The sequence below is a fragment of the Salminus brasiliensis genome, chromosome 2 (assembly GCF_030463535.1).
Source record: "Salminus brasiliensis chromosome 2, fSalBra1.hap2, whole genome shotgun sequence".
Classification (NCBI taxonomy): domain Eukaryota; kingdom Metazoa; phylum Chordata; class Actinopteri; order Characiformes; family Bryconidae; genus Salminus; species Salminus brasiliensis.
In genome coordinates, this window is record NC_132879.1 from 6,642,363 (window position 1) to 6,666,359 (window position 23,997).

The 23,997-nt window shown below is 42.4% G+C and overlaps 1 protein-coding gene across 1 annotated transcript in view; it reads right to left on the bottom strand.

Annotated features, from left to right (window-relative positions):
- Window positions 1-23,997, bottom strand: part of LOC140550317 (dolichyl-diphosphooligosaccharide--protein glycosyltransferase subunit STT3B-like) — a 199,777-nt gene that overhangs the window by 29,948 nt on the left and 145,832 nt on the right. The window contains exon 5 of the mRNA XM_072674242.1: window positions 12,297-12,396. Coding sequence (XP_072530343.1) covers window positions 12,297-12,396 — 100 coding nt within the window. The remainder of the gene's footprint in view (window positions 1-12,296; window positions 12,397-23,997) is intronic.

The window sequence follows — 23,997 nt, forward strand, 5'->3', positions numbered from 1 at the left end:
TTGTTTACTTTACTTTAGTAGAATCTAAGCTTAGAGGAATCTTTTGGATCCTAGCCTTTATAAACTAGCTGAGGATATTTTCTGAGTTAAGAGTAAAACACTTTTGTGAGTCGCTCTGGAGCAGAGCTTCTGCTAAATGCCTTCAATGTAAATGTTTCCATTGTTTGGCAGATGGCACACAAGTGTATTGTCAAACGCAGCTAAATTCACAGATTGCCTTATCCCAGGTGAGCAGGTGCCTGAATGAGCTATATGCTTGTCGGCTAGAAACGCATTGCAGTTAAACAGCGTTAAATGTAAGGTGAGTCTTGTAGGCACTTCAGGCCAGATTCAGAAGGCTGGAATGAACAGAATTAGAAACATTGTAAGCTACTGACTTGTAATGTGATGTGATGTGACGTTATTGTGTGGCTGTTAACGTGACTGTTTGTCACTGTTGCAGTGGGATTGGTAAGGTTAGTGTGTTAACACAACTGATAATGTTATTGTCATGTGTCATTTTGAGGATGACTGTTAGTGTCACTGATCACGTTAGTGTGTTAATGCTACAGTGTGTGTAAGTGTTATTGTTAGAGTGTAATTGATAATGTTAATGTGTTATTGAATGACAGTGTGTTGTTACAGTGACTGTTAGTGTGTCATTGTTACAATGTCAATGTTAGTGTTTTATTGTTGTTACTATTATTACTACAATGTGACTTAATGTGTTATTGTTACAGTGGCAATGTTGGTGCATTACTTTTACCATGTCAGTGTTAGTGTATTATTGTTAGTGTTACTGTTAGTGTATTATTGTTAGTGTATTACTGTTACAGTGTTACTGTTAGTGTATTATTGTTAGTCTGTTACTGTTACAGTGTTACTGTTAGTGTATTATTGTTAGTGTATTACTGTTACAGTGTTACTGTTAGTGTATTATTGTTAGTCTGTTACTGTTACAGTGTTACTGTTAGTGTATTATTGTTAGTGTATTACTGTTACAGTGTTACTGTTAGTGTATTATTGTTAGTCTGTTACTGTTACAGTGTTACTGTTAGTGTATTATTGTTAGTGTATTACTGTTACAGTGTTACTGTTAGTGTATTATTGTTAGTCTGTTACTGTTACAGTGTTACTGTTAGTGTATTATTGTTAGTGTTCCTGGTAGTGTGTTATTGTTAGTGTATTATTGTTAGTGTTACTGTTAGTGTGTTATTGTTAGTGTTACTGTTAGTGTATTATTGTTAGTGTATTACTGTTACAGTGTTACTGTTAGCGTATTATTGTTAGTCTGTTACTGTTACAGTGTTACTGTTAGTTTATTATTGTTATTGTGTTACTGTTACAGTATTACTGTTAGTGTATTATTGTTATTGTGTTACTGTTAGTGTCTTATTGTTAGTCTGTTAATGTTACAGTGTTACTGTTAGTGTATTATTCTTACAGTGTTACTGTTAGTGCATTATTGTTAGTGTGTTACTGTTACAGTGTTACTGTTAGTGTGTTACTGTTACAGTGTTACTGTTACTGTTAGTGTATTATTGTTAGTGTGTTACTGTTACAGTGTTACTGTTAGTGTGTTACTGTTAGTGTATTATTGTTATTGTGTTACTGTTACAGTATTACTGTTAGTGTATTATTGTTAGTGTGTTACTGTTAGTGTATTATTGTTATTGTGTTACTGTTAGTGTCTTATTGTTAGTGTGTTATTGTTAGTGTGTTACTGTTAGTGTGTTACTGTTACAGTGTTACTGTTACAGTGTTACTGTTAGTGTATTATTGTTAGTGTGTTACTGTTACAGTGTTACTGTTAGTGTGTTACTGTTACAGTGTTACTGTTAGTGTTACTGTTAGTGTATTATTGTTAGTGAGTTACTGTTACAGTGTTACTGTTAGTGTATTATTGTTAGTGTGTTACTGTTACAGTGTTACTGTTAGTGTGTTACTGTTACAGTGTTACTGTTACAGTGTTACTGTTAGTGTATTATTGTTAGTGTGTTACTGTTACAGTGTTACTGTTAGTGTGTTACTGTTACAGTGTTACTGTTAGTGTATTATTGTTAGTGAGTTACTGTTACAGTGTTACTGTTAGGGTCTTATTGTCAGTGTCACTGTCCGTGTGTTGACACTACAGTTAGCTCATATAAGTGTTATTGTTACAATGTCATCATTAGCGAGGAGATCATGCCTTGCCAATAGGGCACTGAACCCAGTCATGCCAGTAAAGTGGTGCTGATGTGAAGTGAGGTGAGAAATGGGAGTGTTTCTGCTTCCTCTTCACAGATCGTGCCGAGCATGGCAACAAATCCACTGATTTATTTGTGAGCCTGCAATATTTCCAAACCCCGCTCTGAAGATATTCCTCAGCCTTATATAAGCTGGGTGACTGTAGGAATAATTGGTGGAGTGAAATATGGTGTGTGTTAGCGCAGTGGGAGTGAGTTAGAGAGGCATGAAGGTGGAAGAGTTAAAAGCAGAACTGCTTTCCTCATCCATCTGTCCTCCGCTGTGAGGGGGAGGAAACGTAATGCTGCTCATTTATAAAGATTTCCTCAAAGAGCTGCAGTGTGAACACACACCGCCACGGAGGACGGAGCGTCGCAGGACATGATCACATCCAGGAATGAATCAGATAGCCCTGAAAACTAAAAACACCTGATAGTAAATTAGGATCCTGGTAAGAAAATCAGCTCCTCTCTGATGGTATGAAGTACAGTCTCATATTTAACAACTGTGAGATGCATAAACTCTGTTCCCCAGCAGAGGGAAGTGTAGAGCTTATGTCCAATGCTCCAGTCGGTTTGCTTACGCTTATAGGGGCCGTGAAAAAGTTTTTGCTCAGTTCCCAACTTCCTTTATTTTTACATATTGGTCATAATTAGGTTTCAGATCATCCAACTTAATTTACTATAAACACACAGTGAAGCTTTTATATGATCAATCCTTTTATTGGCTAAAAAGTAATTGCCCCCTCAGCTACTAAATCAACCTGTTCACCCAATTAACAATTGAGTTCAATTGCACTTGCCAAACCCAGACATGATTAGCCATGGGAAAGGCAATGTGAAGATCTAGACTAGAAGGTCTCAGGGGGCAACACATGATGCCACATTTTGAAGAGATTAAAATACAGAGGTAAAACTAAGTCAGTCTGGAAAGGGTCACAAAGCCATTGTTAAGGCTCTGGGACTTCAGCAAACTGAACACACTGAGAGCCTTTATCCACAAATGGAGTAAGAAAGTTGGAAAGTGGTGCGCCTTCCCAGGAGTGTCTACAAAAATATCACCAAGAGCGCATCGACCACTCATCCACAAGGTCAAAAAAGAACCCAGACCAACATCTAAAAGGACTGCAGGCCTCACTTGCCTCAGTTAAGGTCAGCGTACCCTCCAAGTTTCCAAGCTTTTCTTCTGAGAGTGTTTTCCCACTTGGCCCGAATACACAAGTCTGCACTCAGGACTGATTCTGTGCTCGTTTGGGGGCAGGGCTCATTATCCCTGGTTTGCTTTAACCCAGAAAAACATTTCCATACGAACTGTGAATCCATTGCCCAGTTCCCAACATCACTGTTCTGTGCACAATTCTGCGGAATGGTAGAATCTAGGTTCACCCGTGTAGTGCACACGAACACTTGCAAACATGGAGCCGTCATGACAAGTTGAAGCAGTCACATGACAAAGTGAACCAATCACGCAACCCCACATAACCCTCACACTGTGAGTGGATAGCTTCCACCAGTGCAGCAGATCACACTACAGCCCGCTTAAAGCGAACCCCAGACCACTGAGGTGAGGAGGACTCGAGATTGCTTCTCTGTGTTGCTCCTGGGCTTAAAAACAGCTCTCACACTTGACCGACCGGACTGAACTCGCAGAGCAAGCGGACCTGGGTCTGGAAAAAAAATACTCTAGCCCTGAGTGGTTCTTCCACATGCTCTTAGAGAGTTTCTTCAGTGGAGTCTCTCTACTTCTTAGAGGTTCTTCCTTAAGCTCCTTAATGTGATCATCTATTGAGTCTTGGTTCCTCTGAGTGGTTCTTCCTCATGCTCTTAGAGAGTTTCTCCAGTGGAGTCTCTCTAATACCCAGTGGTTATTCCTTAAGCTCCTTAGGGTGAGCTTCTATTGAGTCTTGGTTCCTCTGAGTGGTTCTTCCTCATGCTCTTAGAGAGTTTCTCCAGTGGAGTCTCTCTACTTCTCAGTGGTTCTTCCTTAAGCTCCTTAAAGTGAGCTTCTATTGAGTCTTGGTTCCTCTGAGTGGTTCTACACCATGCTCTTAGAGAGTTTCTTCAGTGGAGTCTCTCTACTTCTCAGAGGTTCTTCCTTAAGCTCCTTAAAGTGAGCTTCTATTGAGTCTTGGTTCCTCTGAGTGGTTCTTCCTCATGCTCTTAGAGAGTTTCTCCAGTGGAGTCTCTCTAATACCCAGTGGTTATTCCTTAAGCTCCTTAAAGTGAGCTTCTATTGAGTCTTGGTTCCTCTGAGTGGTTCTTCCTCATGCTCTTAGAGAGTTTCTCCATTGGAGTCTCTATACTTCTCAGATGTTCTTCCTTAAGCTCCTTAAAGTGAGCTTCTATTGAGTCTTGGTTCCTCTGAGTGGTTCTACACCATGCTCTTAGGACGTTTTGATTTCTGGCAGGGTTTCTCAGCACTTTTCATCACAGTGTTTCTCAGCACAGTGACGCTAATCAGGATGCTGGATCCACATTTCAAGTATTCAACATTTATGTATTCAACAGAACCAAACTGAAGAAATGATCTCTAGTACCTGCTGGGGTTGTATGTCCAGACAGAAAAGTGCAGTTCCATGCTATCTACAGCCATCATCAACAACAACAACAACAACACAAAGGGCATCATTTATACTGGACTCCTAAAGGAATCTCTTTTAGGTGCAATGTTTGGGATTCCCAGTGACTCTGTAAAAAAAAAGACACATTACATGCAAACATTAGTATGTCCTTTGCTCCAGCATCCGGCTTCGGCTTCCTTCCTTCTTTACTTATCCATCCATCATCGCACTGACCTTAAAGAAAAGACGCGAGTGGCATGGCAAAGTGGCAGTTCAGAGTCTGAGCTCCAACATTTAAGAGCTTCCTGACATTTAACACCGAGCAAAAAGGTTAAAAATCAAATTCTCAGGAACCGTTCAAGCCCAGTCACCTTCAGTACTCCTCTGACAACCCAAGAGCACTAATGGTAGACGGATGAAACGCTCTATTAGACGCTGCAATCAAGAAACCAATTCCTGGCACTGAAAAAAAAAAAGGCATGGAAACGAAAACAACCAGCTACGAGAGCAGGACAAACACGGCTCTGATCACACACTCTGTGGGTAAACTTGAAGGTGGTTTGTGGGTCATGGCAGAAAAGACTCCCGATTCCCAATTCCTGTTTTTAAAATGAGCAAAAGTCACAGTTATGTCTCCAGAGTGGCACAACCGTCCAAACCCTCGCCCTGTCAGTGGGAGACGGATGGGAGATGCAGGTGCTATTTCTGCTGATGGGACGTCTGGGAATAACATATGCTCGAAAACAACTATACGGAGAACTGTGTCAGCCAGTGTCCCATATATATATATATATATATATATATATATATATATAAATATGGGACTTATATATAATATAAGTTTATTAGTTTATTGTCTAGAAATTCACAGGGTTTGAGGCATGTGGTGTGTGTAGTGATTTAGGCAGTCTAACATGTCTAAAGTCAAAAGCTGAGCTTCAAAATCATGTTGATGCTCCACTGACTATAGAGATGCATAAACTCTGTTCCCCAGCAGAGGGAAGTGTAGAGCTTATGTCCACTGCTCCAGTCGGTTTGCTTTCACTTATAGGGGCTGTGAAAAAGTTTTTGCTCCCTTCATAACTTCCTCTATTTTTACATATTGGTCATATTTAGGTTTCAGATCATCCAACTTAATTTACTATAAACACATAGTGAAGCTTTTATATGATCAATCCTTTTATTGGCTAAAAAGTAATTGCCCCCTTAGCTACTAAATCAACCTGTTCACCCAATTAACAATTGAGTTTCATTGCACTAGCCAAACCCAGACATGATTAGCCATGGGAAAGGCAATGTGAAGATCTAGACTAGAAGGTCTCAGGGGGCATCACATGATGCCACATTTTGAAGAGATTCAAAGACAGAGGTAAAACTAAGTCAGTCTGGAAAGGGTCACAATGGAAAGGGCCGCAGGGAGAACAGCTGTTGCCACTCCAGGCTGGAACGCTGCTACTGCTCTATGGATCTATGAAGCACTCACGAGAACTGTGTAACGCTGCGTAACTAGAGCCATATTTGTGTAAAATCCTGTAGTCAGCTCGTCAAAGCAACATGGTGCTTTCACTTCAGGTGCCGCTTCTGCATCTCTTGCATCTCTCTTGGAAAATGCAAAAAAACGTCCTTCTTTAAGGGTGGCTCAAAGCGAGAATTCTACTTCCCACCTGTAGGGGGGGTATCACATCTGAAACGCAACCGTGCCACAAAAAAGGCCGCACCCACTAATGCGTATTCATTCGTACGTTGTTGTTGTCGTAAGTCCCCAGGGTTTCGGTGTTGTGAGTGAGTGCTAAGGTGACCACATCTCCGGAGGGTTGAGAGGGACGCAAAGCTAGGTCTGGACGCCTGGATCTTGACGGAAGTGTGTCCGAAGTCAGTATGGAGACCACAATCCTCAACATACACTACGCTTTGCCTAAGTATTCTCGGAAGAGGTGGGTCTTCAGTCTGTGCTTGAAGACAGCGAACGTTGGACTCGGCTCTTCAGACACCATGGAGAAGTTTGTTCCACCATGTCATGTACTTCAACCACATCAGTGTGATTAGCTACAGACACAACACACCAATGCTAACTCTGTTAACTGTAGCTAGTTACCTACACTTCCTGCAATGCTGCATTGCCGACCCCTTCGGCAGGCAGTTTTCCAAGCCACCCTCACGATCATACGGAAGTCCAACGCTTGCTGTCTTCAAACCCAGACTGAAGACCCTCCTCTTCTGTGAGTACTATGGTCTCCATACTGGCTTGTGTTTAGCAGAGTCTAAACTTAGAGGTATCTTTGAATTTTCAGTCTATTCAAACTAGCTGAGGTGATTCTTGAGTAAACAGTGAAGCACTTTTGGATAAGAGCATCTGCTAAATGCTGTAAATGCTGTAAATGTAAATGTTAAGTGAGGTAAACGTAGCTAAGCGTATGTTTCAACTGGTGCGGCCTATTAGTAGCTTGGTTACGTTTCAGGCGTGGTGCAGGAAATACCAAATTCTCCACAGTGCTGCTTAACTTTTACCAGTTAATTGGTGGGTTGTGAGCTACCTGATAGCTTTGGTGAACTTTAGTCACCTTTGCAAAGAGCCTAAACTATGGCCTCAGCCAGTGCAACAGCCACTTAGTCACTCTCCAAGGTGCTAAATCGGATCTGTGCCCAGGAGTTCAGCACAAGTGCTATGTATAACAATGCCACAGGCACCATGGAGGCCATCTCTCCATTCATTCCAAGGTCCTCAGTCACATTCCTAACATACTTGCCCAGGAAAACAACATTTTCTTGTTTTGCCCAGTCTGGTGTCTTGCCTCTGAGGCACCAAACATGTCTTGGCAGATCGACTACATTTGAGTTATGCAGAGAAATTGTGCAAATGGGATTTGTGGCCAAACTATTGCTCGGAAAGGTTGTGTGCTCAGTGTGTGAGTTCTGGGCACAGGTTGCCATCTGAATGAATGATCACGTTGCTAGGTCGTGGCCCTGCTGGGACAGAAGAACTGAAAGATTGAACACGAAATGATAGACCTCCTGCCTTCCCTACGAAGAGCTATTCATTTTCCAGGGCCTTGGAGAGGGCTATTGTATGAGGTGAGTTATACACACAGTTAAGAGCGAATGATGTGGAACCAGAAGCGATCGATCTTCTGTGCTTACCCCCTGCCTTCGATTACGCTGTTCCAACGTTAATGCAATGTTAATGGCATTCTCTCCGGTCTCTTGAACTGGGAGTAAATTATACGTCCTTTGGCTGTTTTGGCCAAACATCTTTAGCTGCTGCTAATGGTCAGTCTGCTACAGCTCTGGGCCATCACAGTTATTTAGCCTCTGTGTACCACTTAGATGGATTTGGAACAAAGACATCCAGATGCGATTGAAGTGCAGACTTTCAGCTTTAATTCATAGGGATTAAGAAAAATACTTCTTTAACTGTTTAGGAATGACAGTCATTTTTGAAAAGTATTTGGACAGTTAACTAATCAGCAATTCCATGACCAGATTTGGTCTGTTTTCTCGTTATTTCATGGCATGTTATAGAGGTTAACGATTCTGGAGTTGATTCAGATTGTTGAATTTGAATTTGTTAGCAGTTGAAGACTCAAAATGCCGTCAAAAGCAGAGTCGATGTGAGTGAAGGAGGCCATCATTAGGCTGGAAAAGCAAACCAGACCTATCAGGGAGAGCTGAAACTTTAGAATGAACAATTTGGTACAGTCTTAAAAAGCTGGAGAGCTCGGAAATACCAAACAACCTGGATGATCACAAGAAATGTCTTCTGTTCTGCACCGAAGTGGTGGAACGAGCTTCCCCTGGGTGTCCGAACAGCAGAGTCGCTCACTGTCTTCAAACCCAGACTGAAGACCCTCCTCTTCTGAGAATACTTGGGCGAATAGCAGAGTGGTCTCCATACTGACTTGTGTTTAGTAATGTCTAAACTTAGAGGATCTTTAAATTATTAGTCTATTTAAACTAGCTGAGGTTTTTCTTGGGTAAATAGCAAAGCACTTTTGTAAGTCGCTTTGGAGAAGAGCGTCTGCTAAATGCCTTAAATGTAAATGTAAATGAAAGGGAGGATTCATGATCTGAAGCATACCACGTCATCTGTCAAACATGGAGGAGGCACTGTTATGGCATGAGAGTGTATGGCCTGGGGTCACTGATGTTTACTGATGTTCTGCTGATAAACGGAGCAGGATGAACTCTGAAGTGTCCTGATGATAACCTGTTAGGACGGCCCTTCACTGCACAGATGGATCATGACCCGAAAACATACAGCAAAAGCAACCAAGTGCAAAAGCAATAGAGTGTTTTTAAATTGCAAAGATCGTCACCTGACCTCAACTCAACTAATCACACATCACTTTTTGAAGACAAACTTGAAGGAAACTGAAATCCCCTTAATTCAAGTGTACCCTGTGCCTTGTTGCTGCCACTGTTTTCATTGGCTTGCTCAAAATATATTATACAATATCAAATTGTGAAAATTGCCGCATAAATAAATAATAAATCTGAATTGAACTGAATTAAACTGCCTGTTGCCTGCATGTGTTTAGGTAGCCATGCAAGCTCTTATGCCTTACTTCTATTGTTACTTCTATTGTTATGTCTTTCTCAAGTCTTGTCTTGGTTCTTGTCTTGCTCTTTTTGTTTCCGTCATAGACTACAATAAACCATACAACTCAAATCCTTCTCCTTCGTCCTCCCCTACATAACAGAAAGCCAAGCTCATTAAATGAGTCATGTATCAGCTCAGGATGAGGATATTCATTTTCTGGAACTTCTGCTGTCCACTTTTTAAAGCGATAATCAGTACGTTTTGGGGATTTGGGGATTTAGAGACCTCTCTGGTGAGAATGTGTAATTGCAATAAGCAGCAGAGAACAGCAGAGAGTAGAGTACCTTTAAAATGTGCAAGCAAGTTCATAGTAAATTACAACAGATGAAGGCTAAGTTTGCCGTTCTGATATCTCTCTATGCATTTGCAGGAGCTCCCACAGCAGCTGTTCTGTTCGTATCAGTGTTATCAGCTGCACAGAGGTTGCTCAGGGACCCGGCAAATCCGCTTTAACAGGCTGTGCATGTGGGGTAAGTACGGAAAAGCCTGACATGGGCAGGAAAACTCTACTACTAGACCGCTCTGTTTTTAGAATGAATGACGTAGGCTCTTGCAGGGATGGTCACACAGGATGCTGGTATCATTCATTACAATATTTTTGACCCTCCCCACTCAGAAAGACTACTGCTTACAAATGAAATCAAAAAATGCCACACATTTTTAGGATTGGCAAGTGGGGGCTTCATGATGCAGTGCATAATTGATCAATTGCCACTCTACAGACCTTTGACCGAACAGAATGCCACCCTGTGCCCAAGAAAGATTCTCCATGGGGGACGCCCAGTGGACAGGACTGCACCAACAGGTCACCAGCAGTCACCTACAGTCAGAGTGCTGCATGTAGAATGCACTAGCTCATCCTGGCTCTTTTGGGTACGTCTTAGCATATCTTGCTCATTGCAACCGAAAAGACCCAGTTTGACCAGTTTGACATTCCACAGGACACGTTTAGGTGTTTGTTTGTGACCAGGAAGCAGAAAAGAAGAAAGGTCATCCTGGTGCAGGTGTGGCTGCACAGTAGAACGGTGCACCACTAGTACTAGACAGCAGTTCTCTCTGCCTGTTTACTCCGTCTTTCAGACTGCAAGCTAGCCACTACTGAAACGGCTCTTCTTCTAAAGGTGCACATATTTGTCCTCTGCATTTAACCCATCTGTGGTAGTGAACACACACACATACACACACACACACACACACACACACACGTGAACTAGAGGCAGTGAGTGGTGGGCAGCCAACTCCAGCGCCCGGGGAGCGGAGAGGGTAAAGGGCCTTGCTCAAGGGCCCAAAAGCCCGGGAATCGAACCCACAACCCTGTTATCCATAGCCAGGCACTCTAACCGCTGAGCCACCACTGCCCCAAGTATTCTTATGGTCTTCCTCTGCTTTGTGGGAACAGTTACGGTGCTAAGGGGTCAGCATTTATTTGTCTGTGTGTGTAGAAACACTGAACATGCTAAAGTTGAAGACCATGAAGGTCAAATTGGTGCAGGTGTTGCTGCACAGTAGAACAGTGCACCACTATTCCTGAGTCTGCTAAATCATTTACACTGTCTTTTGTAGTCAAACTGTGCAAAACAAAAATAACACACTAATAAACTTGCTTAACCCCTTAAAGGCTTATTACACACTAATGTGTGTTCCTCAGTAACTACAGGGACTTCTGTACTGTACAAACTGGTGGGGCTATTCTCAATAATAGCAGTTTTTAATAACACTTTTGGCCTGCCGGCAGACCATAGGTTTTTAAGGGGTTAGAATATTAGGAAGAATGTATACTCATGCTCAATATAATCATCACTGCAGTCTCTTTTGAACCTGGGCTGTGGAAATATCAATGTTGTGTTCTGCTCAGAAATAAAGCTGAAAGTTAGTGGAGGAGCAGTGAACAGGAGCTAGCTCAGAGTCTGGAATAGTCCTAACCTAAAAGGACTAACGATGTTATTAAGGCAATTGGTTGCAAAACCAAGTATTAGAGAGGGGACGGTTCATGTGGCTCATTCTTTGTCCAGGATGTTTCTACATTCACCTTTTGTCGATCCCCTGTTCACAGATGGCATCAGCGTGTTGGAACTTACTACATACAACTCTAAAGCTCCTAATACTGTTTTATATCTAATAATGTTTACTGTCTAATACAATATAATCTAATATTAGTAATATGTATAACTACATATTAATGTAATGTGGGGAAAGCTCGAGAGAGCCATCCCCACCAGGAGACAGCAAGGCTAACTGTGCTCGCTCAGGCTTCGGCTGCTGATGGCAGGTCTTACAATTTTTGTTATTTTATGGTTTGAGACTTTTACTCTTGGAATAATTTATTTGCTTTAGATTTTACTTGTTTTATAATCTATAATTTCTACCTTCTCATTACTCAATCTCCACTATATGGACAAAAGTATTGGGACACCTGCTTTTTCATTGTTTCTTCTAAAATCAAGAGTTCCTCGAGATGTTGAATGAGCACCACCTCACCTCATCCCCAACAATCTAACTCATCCCACTGGATGGAGCACCAACCATCATTCCAGAGAACACAGTTTCACTGCTCCACAGCTCACTTGCTGAGGGCTTTATACCCCTGGCATTAGGCATGGTGCCAATAGCACATTTGGGATGGTGCCGAATACTCCAGAGAGTCCTATTCTAATGGCAGTACTTCTGTACAGGGACTAGACAAGCTTTGTATGAGTGTGCATTTGCACATCTGTGTCAGCAATGGGTGCTTAAAGTTAAAGTTAGCTAAATGCATCTGTTAGAAGAGGTGTCCACAAACTTTCGGGCATGTGGAGTATATTTGTTATCAGCTCGGCTATGCTGTAAATAAGGGGTACCCTCAACGTAGTCTGTGTTTAGATCCAAGTTAACTGATTGATTGACTGATCAGCTCCCCTGGTGTGTGTGATGGCCAGCTGAAGTGTGTAAACTCACCGATGTAGACTCTCTTACTGAATCGTTGCATCAGCAGCAGCACGAACACGTGGAGGGGAATCAGATTAATGATGAACACGTATCCTCCCCATGCTGAAACCTAAACACACACACACACACACACAAGAGGATTAACAGTGATGTGTGAAATGTCTTCATTCTGACATGTGTTTCACTGGCAACGACTTGCACACCACACGCGACTGTTCAAAGGCCAACTTTCACAACCTTTCACAGGCTTCACAAACTCCTTCCAGTCACAGTTGTCTCTGGTGTCGGAATGCCGACAACCAAAGCGCTGGATTGGCTGCGTCCCAGGAGCTAGAACCTTTAACAAATATCTCCACCACGTGTGGATCTGTAAGAGCAGCTCTGAAGCTCTATTTGGACGCCATTCGTTTTACATGTGGAGGCAGCTTGTTGTGAGTTTCTCAGTGATTTAAGTCCCGTCCAATATGCCAGACTGTGCGCTCCTACATCAGTAAAGATTCCAGCGCCTTTACCTTCTGTAAAACAAGCCATAAAAACAACCTCAGGTTATATTAATCCTGTGTGAATCAACATATTAAATATTCTGTCATGTCTTGTTTTTGGAGGCTTTTCTCCAGTATGATGGAGCACAAAGAGGTGCTTAGTGTCGTCACACATGGCACAGATACTTTGGGTGGTTCAAGTCTGTGGCAAACCTCAAATCCAAATCCAGAAGACAAACCAAAGGACTCCCCAGAGGCTGGACGCTGCTGGCAGCAGAGCCTAGAGCCTACATACATGTTATGAACATATACAGGCTAATTTACATACTATAATGTCAGTATATACATTATACATTGGTTATCATTACGATTGTCTGGTGGTGCCGGCAGGGTTAGCCGCGAATAGCCACTCCAGCCATCTCAGTCATTTATCAGCAGAGATTTCTTCAGACATAATCAGACATAAATTTGACTGTCGTACCATTGCATTACTCCACCTTCCCAAGTAAAACTAATCCTGTCTGAAAAGGGCTTAAGACCAGACTACCCTGCTGCCACCACCAGTTTGGTCCCAACGACTACCCAGGGGCTACCACCACCACCCGGTGGGGAGGAAGAATGGAGAGACGTGGCGTCACTTCTGAAAGCAACAGTACCTCTGTAATTAGAGGTAACACAGATGACACAGCTGATTGGCTGTTCTCCAGCTAGGCTCCGCCCTCTGCCTCCAAGTTCATCAGGATCTGTGAGAGTCCCGATGGTGCAAGACCCTGGCTGGCGACAGTGCCTACACCAAAGACAGTCAACAGTTCTTGCTACTTGCTAAGATTGTTCCTGTCTTATTCATTGTTAAGATATTTTTTATGATTTACTGTCCTCACATCTCCAGACTCTTCTGGTAGAAATATTTAAAAAAATACTTCTACAAACATCAGTAGACTGTAGGCCACCTTTAAAAAATCTGCATTCTATAATTTGGCTACAAGGTGGTGCTGAATATTTACCTACATTTCTGAAAGGTTAACATAAATTTAGGTACACTATATGGACAAAAGTTTTGGGACACCGTCTCTTCTGAAATCAAGGGTATTAAAAAGAGTTTATTCTGCTTTTACTGGAACAAATGTCTCTACTGTCCAGGGGATCTAGCTTTCGACTAGGTTTGGAGGAGCACTGCTGTGAGGTTTTAAGCGTTGGATCCTGATCACAATCCTTTATCCCGCCTCATCTCCAACTTCCTAACTTCCTAACCCATACACAATATGGACAAATGTATTGGGACACCTGCTCAATCATTGATATTAGTGTATCCTGCTTTTGTTGGAGTGATTGTCTCTTTTGTGCAAGGAAAGCTTTCTATTAGATTTGGGAGCATTGTTGTGAGGATTTGATTGCATTCAGTGACATAAACATTTGTGAGGTAAGGACAATGGCTCACCAACTCCCCAACTTATCCAATCAAAAGTACTGGATGGAGCACCAACCATCAGTCCAGAGAACACAGTACTTCCACTGCTCCACAGCTCAATGCTGGGGGGCTTTACACCCCTCTGGGAATTGATTTGTTGATTTTCCAGAGAGTCTATACAGTATAAATATATATGGCCACTATACTAACACTGTACACACACTGCTCATATCCTCACCTGTACATTGAATTGATTAAAATGAAATAAATAAAGCAACCCTGTCTTCAGTCAGAGCTGCGTATCAATACGGCTTTAGAAAAGCTTAAAAACTCAAACACAAAATTACTCCCTAAAAGAAAACACCTACCTATAGGAGCTTAGAAATCACTGCAGTGAAGAAGCCAAAATCAATCCACTGAAACAAACTCACCACACACACTCAATATTCAACAATTACCCACAGAAAACAGCCAGAGAGCAGAACAAAGACAAACACACACGCAGACGGAGAGCTGAGGTAAATCACGATGTGCTTAATCTTTCTGAGGGTAGGTGGTATTCAGTGTTTCTCTGGCATCTGTGTTCCTGTGAAATCCAGTGAGTTTCTGTGTTATCCAGAGTTTCTGTGTTTTGCACTGATTCAGTAGCCTCCAGTGAGTTTCTGTGGTACCCAGTGGGTTTACGTGGTCTCCAGTGGGTTTCTGTGGTATACAGTAGGTTTCAGTAGCCTCCAGTGGGATTATGTGGTCTCCAGTGGGTTTCTGTGGTATACAGTAGGTTTTAGTAGCCTCCAGTGGGATTATGTGGTCTCCAGTGGGTTTCTGTGGTATACAGTAGGTTTCAGTAGCCTCCAGTGGGATTATGTGGTCTCCAGTGGGTTTCTGTGGTATACAGTAGGTTTCAGTAGCCTCCAGTGGGATTATGTGGTCTCCAGTGGGTTTCTGTGATATGCACTGTTTCAGTAGCCTCCAGTAGCATCCAGTGGGTTTCTGTGGTATCTAGTGGATTTATGTGGGATCCAGTGGGTTTCTGTTGTATCCACTAAGTTTCTGTGGTATCCAGTGGGTTTATGTGGTATCCAGTAGGTTTCTGTGGTATCCAGTGAGTTTCTGCGGTATTCAGTGTGTTTCTGTGGTATCCAGTGAATTTCTGTGGTCTCCAGTGGGTTTCTGTGGTATCCAGTGTGTTTCTGTGGTATCCAGTGTGTTTCTGTGGTATCCAGTTGGTTTCTGTGGCATCCAGTATGTTTCTGTGGTATCCAGTGGGTTTCTGTGGCATCCAGTATGTTTCAGTGGTATCCAGTGAGTTTTTGTGATATGCACCGTTCCCGTAGCCTCCAGTGTGTTTCTGTGTTATCCAGTAGGTTTCAGTAGTATCTAGTGGGTTTATGTGTTATACAGTAGGTTTCAGTAGTATCTAGTGGGTTTCTGTGGTATCCAGTAGGTTTCTGTGGTATCCAGTAAGTTTCTGTGACATCCAGTGGTATCTATTGGGTTTATTGGGTACCCAGTGAGTTTCTGTGGTATCCAGTGGGTTTATTTGGTATCCAGTGAGTTTCTGTGATACCCAGTGGGTTTCTGTGGTATCCAGTGGTATCTATTGGGTTTATGGGGTACCCAGTGAGTTTCTGTGGTATCCAGTGGGTTTATTTGGTATCCAGTGAGTTTCTGTGATACCCAGTGGGTTTCTGTGGTATCCAGTGGGTTTGTTTGATATCCAGTGGTTTTCTGTGGTATCCAGTGAGTTTCTGTGGTATCCAGTGAGTTTCCGTGACATCCAGTGGTATCTATTGGGTTTATGGGGTACCCAGTGAGTTTCTGTGGTATCCAGTGGGTTTATTTGGTATCCAGTGGGTTTCTGTGGTATCCAGTGGGTTTCAGTGGTATCTAGTGGGTTTATGTGGTATCCAGTGGTTTTCTGTGGTATCCAGTGAGTTTCTGTGGTCTCCAGTAGGTTTCTGTGGTCTCCAGTGAGTTTCTGTGATATCCAGTAGGTTTCTGTGGTATCCAGTGAGTTTCTGTGATATCCAGTGGTATCTATTGGGTTTATGGGTTACCTAGTGAGTTTCTGTGGTCTCCAGTGGGTTTACGTGGTATCTAGTGGGTTTCTGTGATATCCAGTAGGTTTCAGTGGTATCTAGTGGGTTTATGTGGTATCCAGTGGGTTTCTGTGGTCTCCAGTGGGTTTCAGTGGTATCCAGTGGGTTTGTTTGGTATCCAGTGGGTTTCTGTGGTATCCAATGGGTTTACGTGGTATCTAGTGGGTTTCTGTGGTATCCAGTGGGTTTCAGTGGTATCTAGTGGGTTTCTGTGGTCTCCAGTGGGTTTCTGTGGCATTAACTATGTTTCTGTGGTATTCAGTGTGTCCAGTGTGTTTCAATACTATCCAGAATCAGAATCAGAAATACTTTATTGATCCCAGGAGGGACATTACAGATTCAAGCACGTTTCTGTGGTATCCAGTGGCCAACAATATAAAGGACTAAATTACTTTTTCAGCACATTTTGCTCCTTTGAGAGAGGGTTATAGCTGTACTGGTGCCCCCTACTGGATCACACAGGGAACAGCCTAAAGCACACTGTTAAAGGTGCAATTATCTGTATTATGTACAGCGAAATGTGCCCTGCAGCTTGCCGAGCCTAGATGTCAAACCCACAACCCTGTCATCAATAGGCCGGACCTCTAACCTCTGAGCCACCACTGTCCCTGTTACACTGCAGGTTCTGTCTGCTTTGTTCATATTTACAGCTACTTAAAATCAGCCACTCCACCACTGACCGGATGTGGGTTATCCTCAGTAATGTACTGCAGAGTGACCAGTAGGTTTATAAACGTTCTGACTGGGTAGATGGGGTCTGCTGCTCACACATCGAAGATCAGAAGGTCTTTAGTCCTGGACTGACCCTCAAGAGAAACAGGGTTAAAAGGCTCCAAAGGTTAATATAAACGATGGCTGTTCAAATTTATTGATCAAATATTGAGCAAATGAAGTTTTTAGAAGCAAAATAAAATAATCAACTTTACTGAGCAATAATGAGGCACACAGAGGCTTTCTGCGATTCCTAATTATGAGTTATTGATTTTGTGAAACTTCAGATCCTGAAATAAAATTGACATTTTTACCCTTAAATGACCAGGTCACTGCATATTCGACCAGTTAAAGTAATTACTGGTTCCAGCTGATACGGCTACTGTATGTACAGTGGACCGGAGCTCATGTCTGATAGGTTTAGTGAACACACATTTCATTTTCCTGTGGGAAAGACAAACATTCATGCTGGCTATTAAAAGCAGCCCACAGACATCAGCTAAACCAACAGCAGCTCCCTCGCTCCCGCAGAGCCCCCGCAGACCCCCGCTCCGATATTAAAGACAAACAGCCGCTTTTACAGCCAATATGAGGAGAAGCAATCCGGCCCTTTCTGGCCCAGGCTTCTGAAGAACACTCCGCAAATTCCAATACAGGCACCCGAGAGCATCTCTCACACAGGAAAACACTCACTCATTAACAGAGAGAGAGAGAGAGAGAGAGAGAGAGAGAGAGAGAGAGAGAGAGAGAGAGAAAGGGGGAGATGTAGAGAGAGAGAGAGAGAGAGAGAGAGACGGGGGAGATGTAGAGAGAGAGTGAGAGAGAGAGAGAGAGAGAGAGAGAGAGAGAAAGGGGGAGATGTAGAGAGAGAGAGAGAGAGAGAGAGAGAGAGACGGGGGAGATGTAGAGAGAGAGTGAGAGAGAGAGAAAGACGGGGGGAGCAAGAAAGAGAAAGAGAACAAAAGAGAGAGTGAGAGAAAGGGGGAGATGTACAGAGAGAGAGAGGGAATGAGAGAGAGAGAGTGATGGGGGATAGATAGAGAAAGAGGAGAGAGAGAGAGAATGAGAGAGAGGGGGTGAGAGGGGGGAGAGGGAGAGAGAGAGAGGGAGAGAAGACAAGCAAGAGAAAGAGACAGAGACAGGGGAGAGAAAGAGGGCGAGAGAAACAGAGAAGGAGTGGGGGAGTGAGTGACGAAGACAGACATCCATATTCACCATTAGTGTTGTACACAGATGGAATTTGGCCTCTGCCTGTAACCCAGCCTTACAGTGAACACACACACACACACACACACACACACACACACACACACACACACACTCAAACACACAGTGACCCGGAGCTGCCTGAGAAGTAGAGAGGGTGAAGGGCCTTGCTCAAGGGCCCAACAGTAGCAGACTGCTGATCCCGGGTATCAAACCCTCATCCCTGTCATCAATGGCCTGGAGCTCTAACCGCTGAGCAGCCACTGACCCATAAGGTTGTTAAGACTGGCCTTGTGTGAGTGTGTGTGAGTGCTACGCTACCTGTAGCCCCCTTCTTCATTTCTATGAAACACTGTGACAGCAGACCTGAATCCAGCCTCTCTCCAGACAAACCCTGAAACAGTGTGTGTGTGTGTGTGTGTGTGTGTGTGTGCGTGTGTGAACTGACATTTAAAAAGGTTCTGTTTGTTTGTTGCTTTAAGGAGGATGTGCTGAAATGACAAAACAACCTGAAAAACTACATGTGTGAGTGTGTGTGTGTTTTCACTGTATACTGAGGGAAACAGCCTGACCTAATGGGCAGAGAGCAGGGAGCCATCTGTGTGTGTGTTCAGTGGAGCTCCTCTCTATTACCCACTATAGAACTATAGAACCAATTCACTTCACATCACAGCAACCATAAACCTACTTCTGGGTGGATACTGCTGCCTGGTGCGCTCTCAGAGCTTCTAATAATGTTACTCTGACCAATTCTCAGCCACAATAAGCAATTAACTGGAATTAATTACTTAATTAGAGCTGAAATTATACTGGAACATAACTTCACTTGTGTTGCTTTAGTTGGAATACCACTGACCCGTAACACACTCCACACTGTTACACCTCTGACCCGTAACACACTCCACACTGTTACACCACACTGTGACACCACTGACCCGTAACACACTCCACACTGTTACACCACACTGTGACACCACTGACCCGTAAAACAGTCCACACTGTTACACCACACTGTGACACCACTGACCCGTAAAACAGTCCACACTGTTACACCACACTGTGACACCACTGACCCGTAAAACAGTCCACACTGTTACACCACACTGTGACACCACTGACCCGTAACACACTCCACACTGTTACACCACACTGTGACACCACTGACCCGTAACACACTCCACACTGTTACACCACTGACCCGTAACACACTCCACACTGTAACACCACTGACCTGTAACACACTCCACACTGTTACACCACTGGACAATAACACACTCCACACTGTTACACCACTGACCGTAACACACTCCACACTGTTACACCAGTTACACCACTGACCCGTAACACATTCCACACTGTTACACCACTGACCCGTAACACACTCCACACTGTTACACCACTGACCCTTAACACACTCCACACTGTTGCGCCACTGACCCGTAACACACTCCACACTGTTACACCACTGACCTGTAACACACTCCACACTATTACATAACGGACCGTAACACACTCCACACTGTTACACCAATGACCGTAACACACTCCACACTGTTACACCTCTGACCCGTAACACACTCCACACTGTTAAACTACTGACCCATATCACACTCCACACTGTTACACCTCTGACCTGTAACACACTCCACCATGTTACACCACTGACCCGTAACACACTCCACACTGTTACACCTCTGACCCGTAACACACTCCACATGGTTACACTACTGACTGTAACACATTCCACACTGTTACACCACTGACCCGTAACACACTCCATACTGTTACACCACTGACCCTTAACACACTCCACACTGTTATGCCACTGACCCATAACACACTCCACACTGTTACACCACTGACCCGTAACACACTCCACACTGTAACACCACTGACCCGTAACACACTCCACACTGTTACACCACTGACCCGTAACACACTCCACACTGTTACACCACTGACCCAAAACACACTCCACACTGTTACACCACTGACCTGTAACACACTCCACACTATTACATCACGGACCGTAACACACTCCACACTGTTACACCACTGACCGTAACACACTCCACACTGTTACACCTCTGACCCGTAACACACTCCACACTGTTAAACTACTGACCCATATCACACTCCACACTGTTACACCTCTGACCTGTAACACACTCCACCATGTTACACCACTGACCCTTAACACACTCCACACTGTTACACCTCTGACCCGTAACACACTCCACATGGTTACACTACTGACTGTAACACACTCCACACTGTTACACCACTGACTCAAAACACACTCCATACTGTTACACCACTGACCCTTAACACACTCCACACTGTTATGCCACTGACCCATAACACACTCCACACTGTTACACCTCTGACCCGTAACACACTCCACATGGTTACACTACTGACTGTAACACACTCCACACTGTTACACCCCTGACCCGTAACACACTCCACATGGTTACACTACTGACTGTAACACATTCCACACTGTTACACCACTGACCCGTAACACACTCCACACTGTTACACCACTGACCCAAAACACACTTCACACTGTTACACCACTGACCCGTAACACACTTCACACTGTTACACCACTGATCACCAGTGACAGAGAGAACAAGACACACACACACACACACACACACACACACACACAGCTGAAGTCATTAGATGAACTCAGCCTACAGTAATGGTACTTGTACTCTGAATCGATTTTCAGCTTTTGCAGCCTCAACAGGTGTCATTCTACCGGGCGTGTCTGTACAAAAACCTCCTCCAAAATAGCTCTCCTGGAGCTGTGTGTGTGTGTGTGTGAGAGAGAGAGAGTGTGTGCTCAAGTGACTGAAGTGCTAATGATCTTCAGTCTTGTGTTCCTTGCGTGAAAAAGCAGCTCACAGGGGAGGTTAATGATCCCTGTAAAGATGCAGCAAACCTGAGGACCCCTCTGTCTATGTCGGCTAAATCTGTGGACACACTTACTTATTTTCTTCATATTTTCCATGCTTAAGAATAGCAGTGACGTCATTAACACAGTATACACTACATGGACAAAAGTATTGGGACACCATTCATTGTTTTTTCTTAAATCAAGGGTATTAAAAAATATTTTATCCTGCTTTTTTTGGAGTCTCTGTCTCCACTGTCCAGGGAACAAGGCTTTCTACTAGATTTTGGAGAAGCACTGCTGTGATGATTTGATAGCACTCTTAGTGAGGTCAGGAGGATTTAGGCATATATATATATATATATATATATATATATATATATATATATATATATATATATACACACACATATATAAAATATATTCAGAAATACATTCTGTATGTGAAATATATTTTGGAATGCAATGCAAAATCTATTGATTATATTTCAATTCCAATGTCTGAATTCATAAAGTCATAATTTCTGGGAAAATATATTGTCCATCAAAGAATTATTGTGACAGGCCTAACTTCAGGCCTCCTTAGGCTGAAAGTTGGGAAACTCTGATTAGATGATCTAACTGTCTTCACATAATTGTTATGGGACAACGGCTTAGAAACGCATTTCGGGACACGGTCATGGAACACCTTGCCAGAGAAATCAGCATCATTTAAAATTTCATTTAAAAGCCAGCGAGAAGAAGAGTCCTGTAGCTCTTGTGTTTTGTCCTGAAGATGAGTGAACCCAGTGAAAGTGAGCATTATCTTTCAGACTGAGAGACAGACGAGCAGCCCACAGTAGTAATCCAGGCCTGATAATTTACAAGCCTGCATCATTTCTTCTGTATCTCTGAAGGCCAGGGCTCCTCTTACTTTAGTGATGATGTTTCTTTGAGCCATGTTCAGACATGGCTCAAAATGAACTCCTAGATTCCTGGAACACCGTTTAGCATTTTCCCTTGAACCATCTTCAGGGCCAATAAAAAAACGTCATCATTCTGACCTTACGAACCAGCGGATAGTGAGAGCTGATTTAAAGGAGGATGAACTTGTAGGGTCACCTCATAATGGGAATTTAATGGGCATCACAGAAGTAATGTCCGCGTTTTACCCCCTCTTGGCTAAGCATGCTAAAAATTCATCTGGAAAGACAGAGGCACAGTGTTAAATCAGCTGCTAATTGGTTGGATTCGGTAACAAGGTCAGATCTGATTTAACGTCTTTTAATGAATTCACTGTTCAATGGCAGGAGTAAGGGGGCACAAAGAGGGGCACAGAGGGGGGCCTGGATTATACTTAGCCTCCTATTAAAACCGCCATCAACCCTTACACTCCTCACCATCAAACCACATCAGTTGCACATCAGTTTCATAGTAGATAGCAAATAATTTATTTAAGATGCTAAAAATCATAGTGGATTCAGAATAATTCTTAGTAGATACTGAATAATTAATAGGAGATACTGAATCATTAATATTAGATACTGTATAATTTATAGTAGATACTAAATCATTAATAGGAGATACTGAATCATTAATATTAGATACTGTATATTTCATAGTGGGTACTGAATTATTCATAGTAGATACTGAATCATTAATAGTAGATACTGCATAATTCATAGTGGGTACTGAATTATTCATAGTAGATACTGAATCAATAATAGTAGATACTGAATAATTAATAGGAGATACTGAATCATTAATATTAGATACTGTATAATTTATAGTAGATACTGAATCATTAATAGTAGATACTGAATCATTAATAGTAGATACTGCATAATTCATAGTGGGTACTGAATTATTCATAGTAGATACTGAATCATTAATAGTAGATACTGCATAATTCATAGTGGGTACTGAATTATTCATAGTAGATACTGAATCAATAATAGTAGATACTGAAAAAATAATAATATATACTAAATCATTAATAGCAGATTAAGTATAATTCATAGTGGGTACTGGAGTATTCATAGTAGATACTAAATACGTCAATTGCATATACTAAATTATTCAGAGTAGATACCGAATCATTCATAGTAGATACAAAATAATTATTAGTATATAATTAATAATTCATAGTAGACTATAGTAGAATTCATTGGTAGACTCTAAATCATGTATAGTAGATACTGAATAATGCATACTGAATTATTTATAGCAGTAGTATAGTATAGTATTTATAGAACTGAATCAGTAACAATACTAAATAATAGGCCTTAAATTTAAAGCTCAAAAAAGTTCAAGGCCTTAAGAAGGTATTTGTATATAATTAACTAAAATAAAAAAATGTTTTGTGCAAATGCCTGCACAGGGAAGAAAAGGCACTTACTCTGTCATGTCAGACCACTAGGGGCACTCGTCTGTTGCTAGTTTATTGATTCTTCAATAGATGATTCGTTGTTACAGTGTTGTTCAGTAAGTGTCGACTCAAACCTCGACTTGTATGTTGACCAATTCATTTTAACATTCAGGTTGGTGAATAGGGATTAGAGATGCTGTACTGTAGGGTCCAGCTAAAAGATAACTCAAGCTGCAGGTCAGAAAATGACAGTGGTCTATAGGCCCACCAAAAACAGGTTAAAACCTGCTGATTAATTCTACACCTTTAACAACATGTTTTAAGCTGTTTTTGAGTATGTTACATTTTTATTTGGTGTAAAAACAGTAAATATGGGACTTTGGTCAGGTGAAAATGCTCAGATGCTGTTTTACAAGCTTTTTACCACCCTGTTATATTATCTTTTACAGAGGGCTCATAAAAAAGAAAAGATAATTTATTGCTTTTATTGGCTGGTTTGTCACTGTGACTGCTCACTGTAGCGACATAGCTTAACCTAGCCTATCCTAGCCTAGC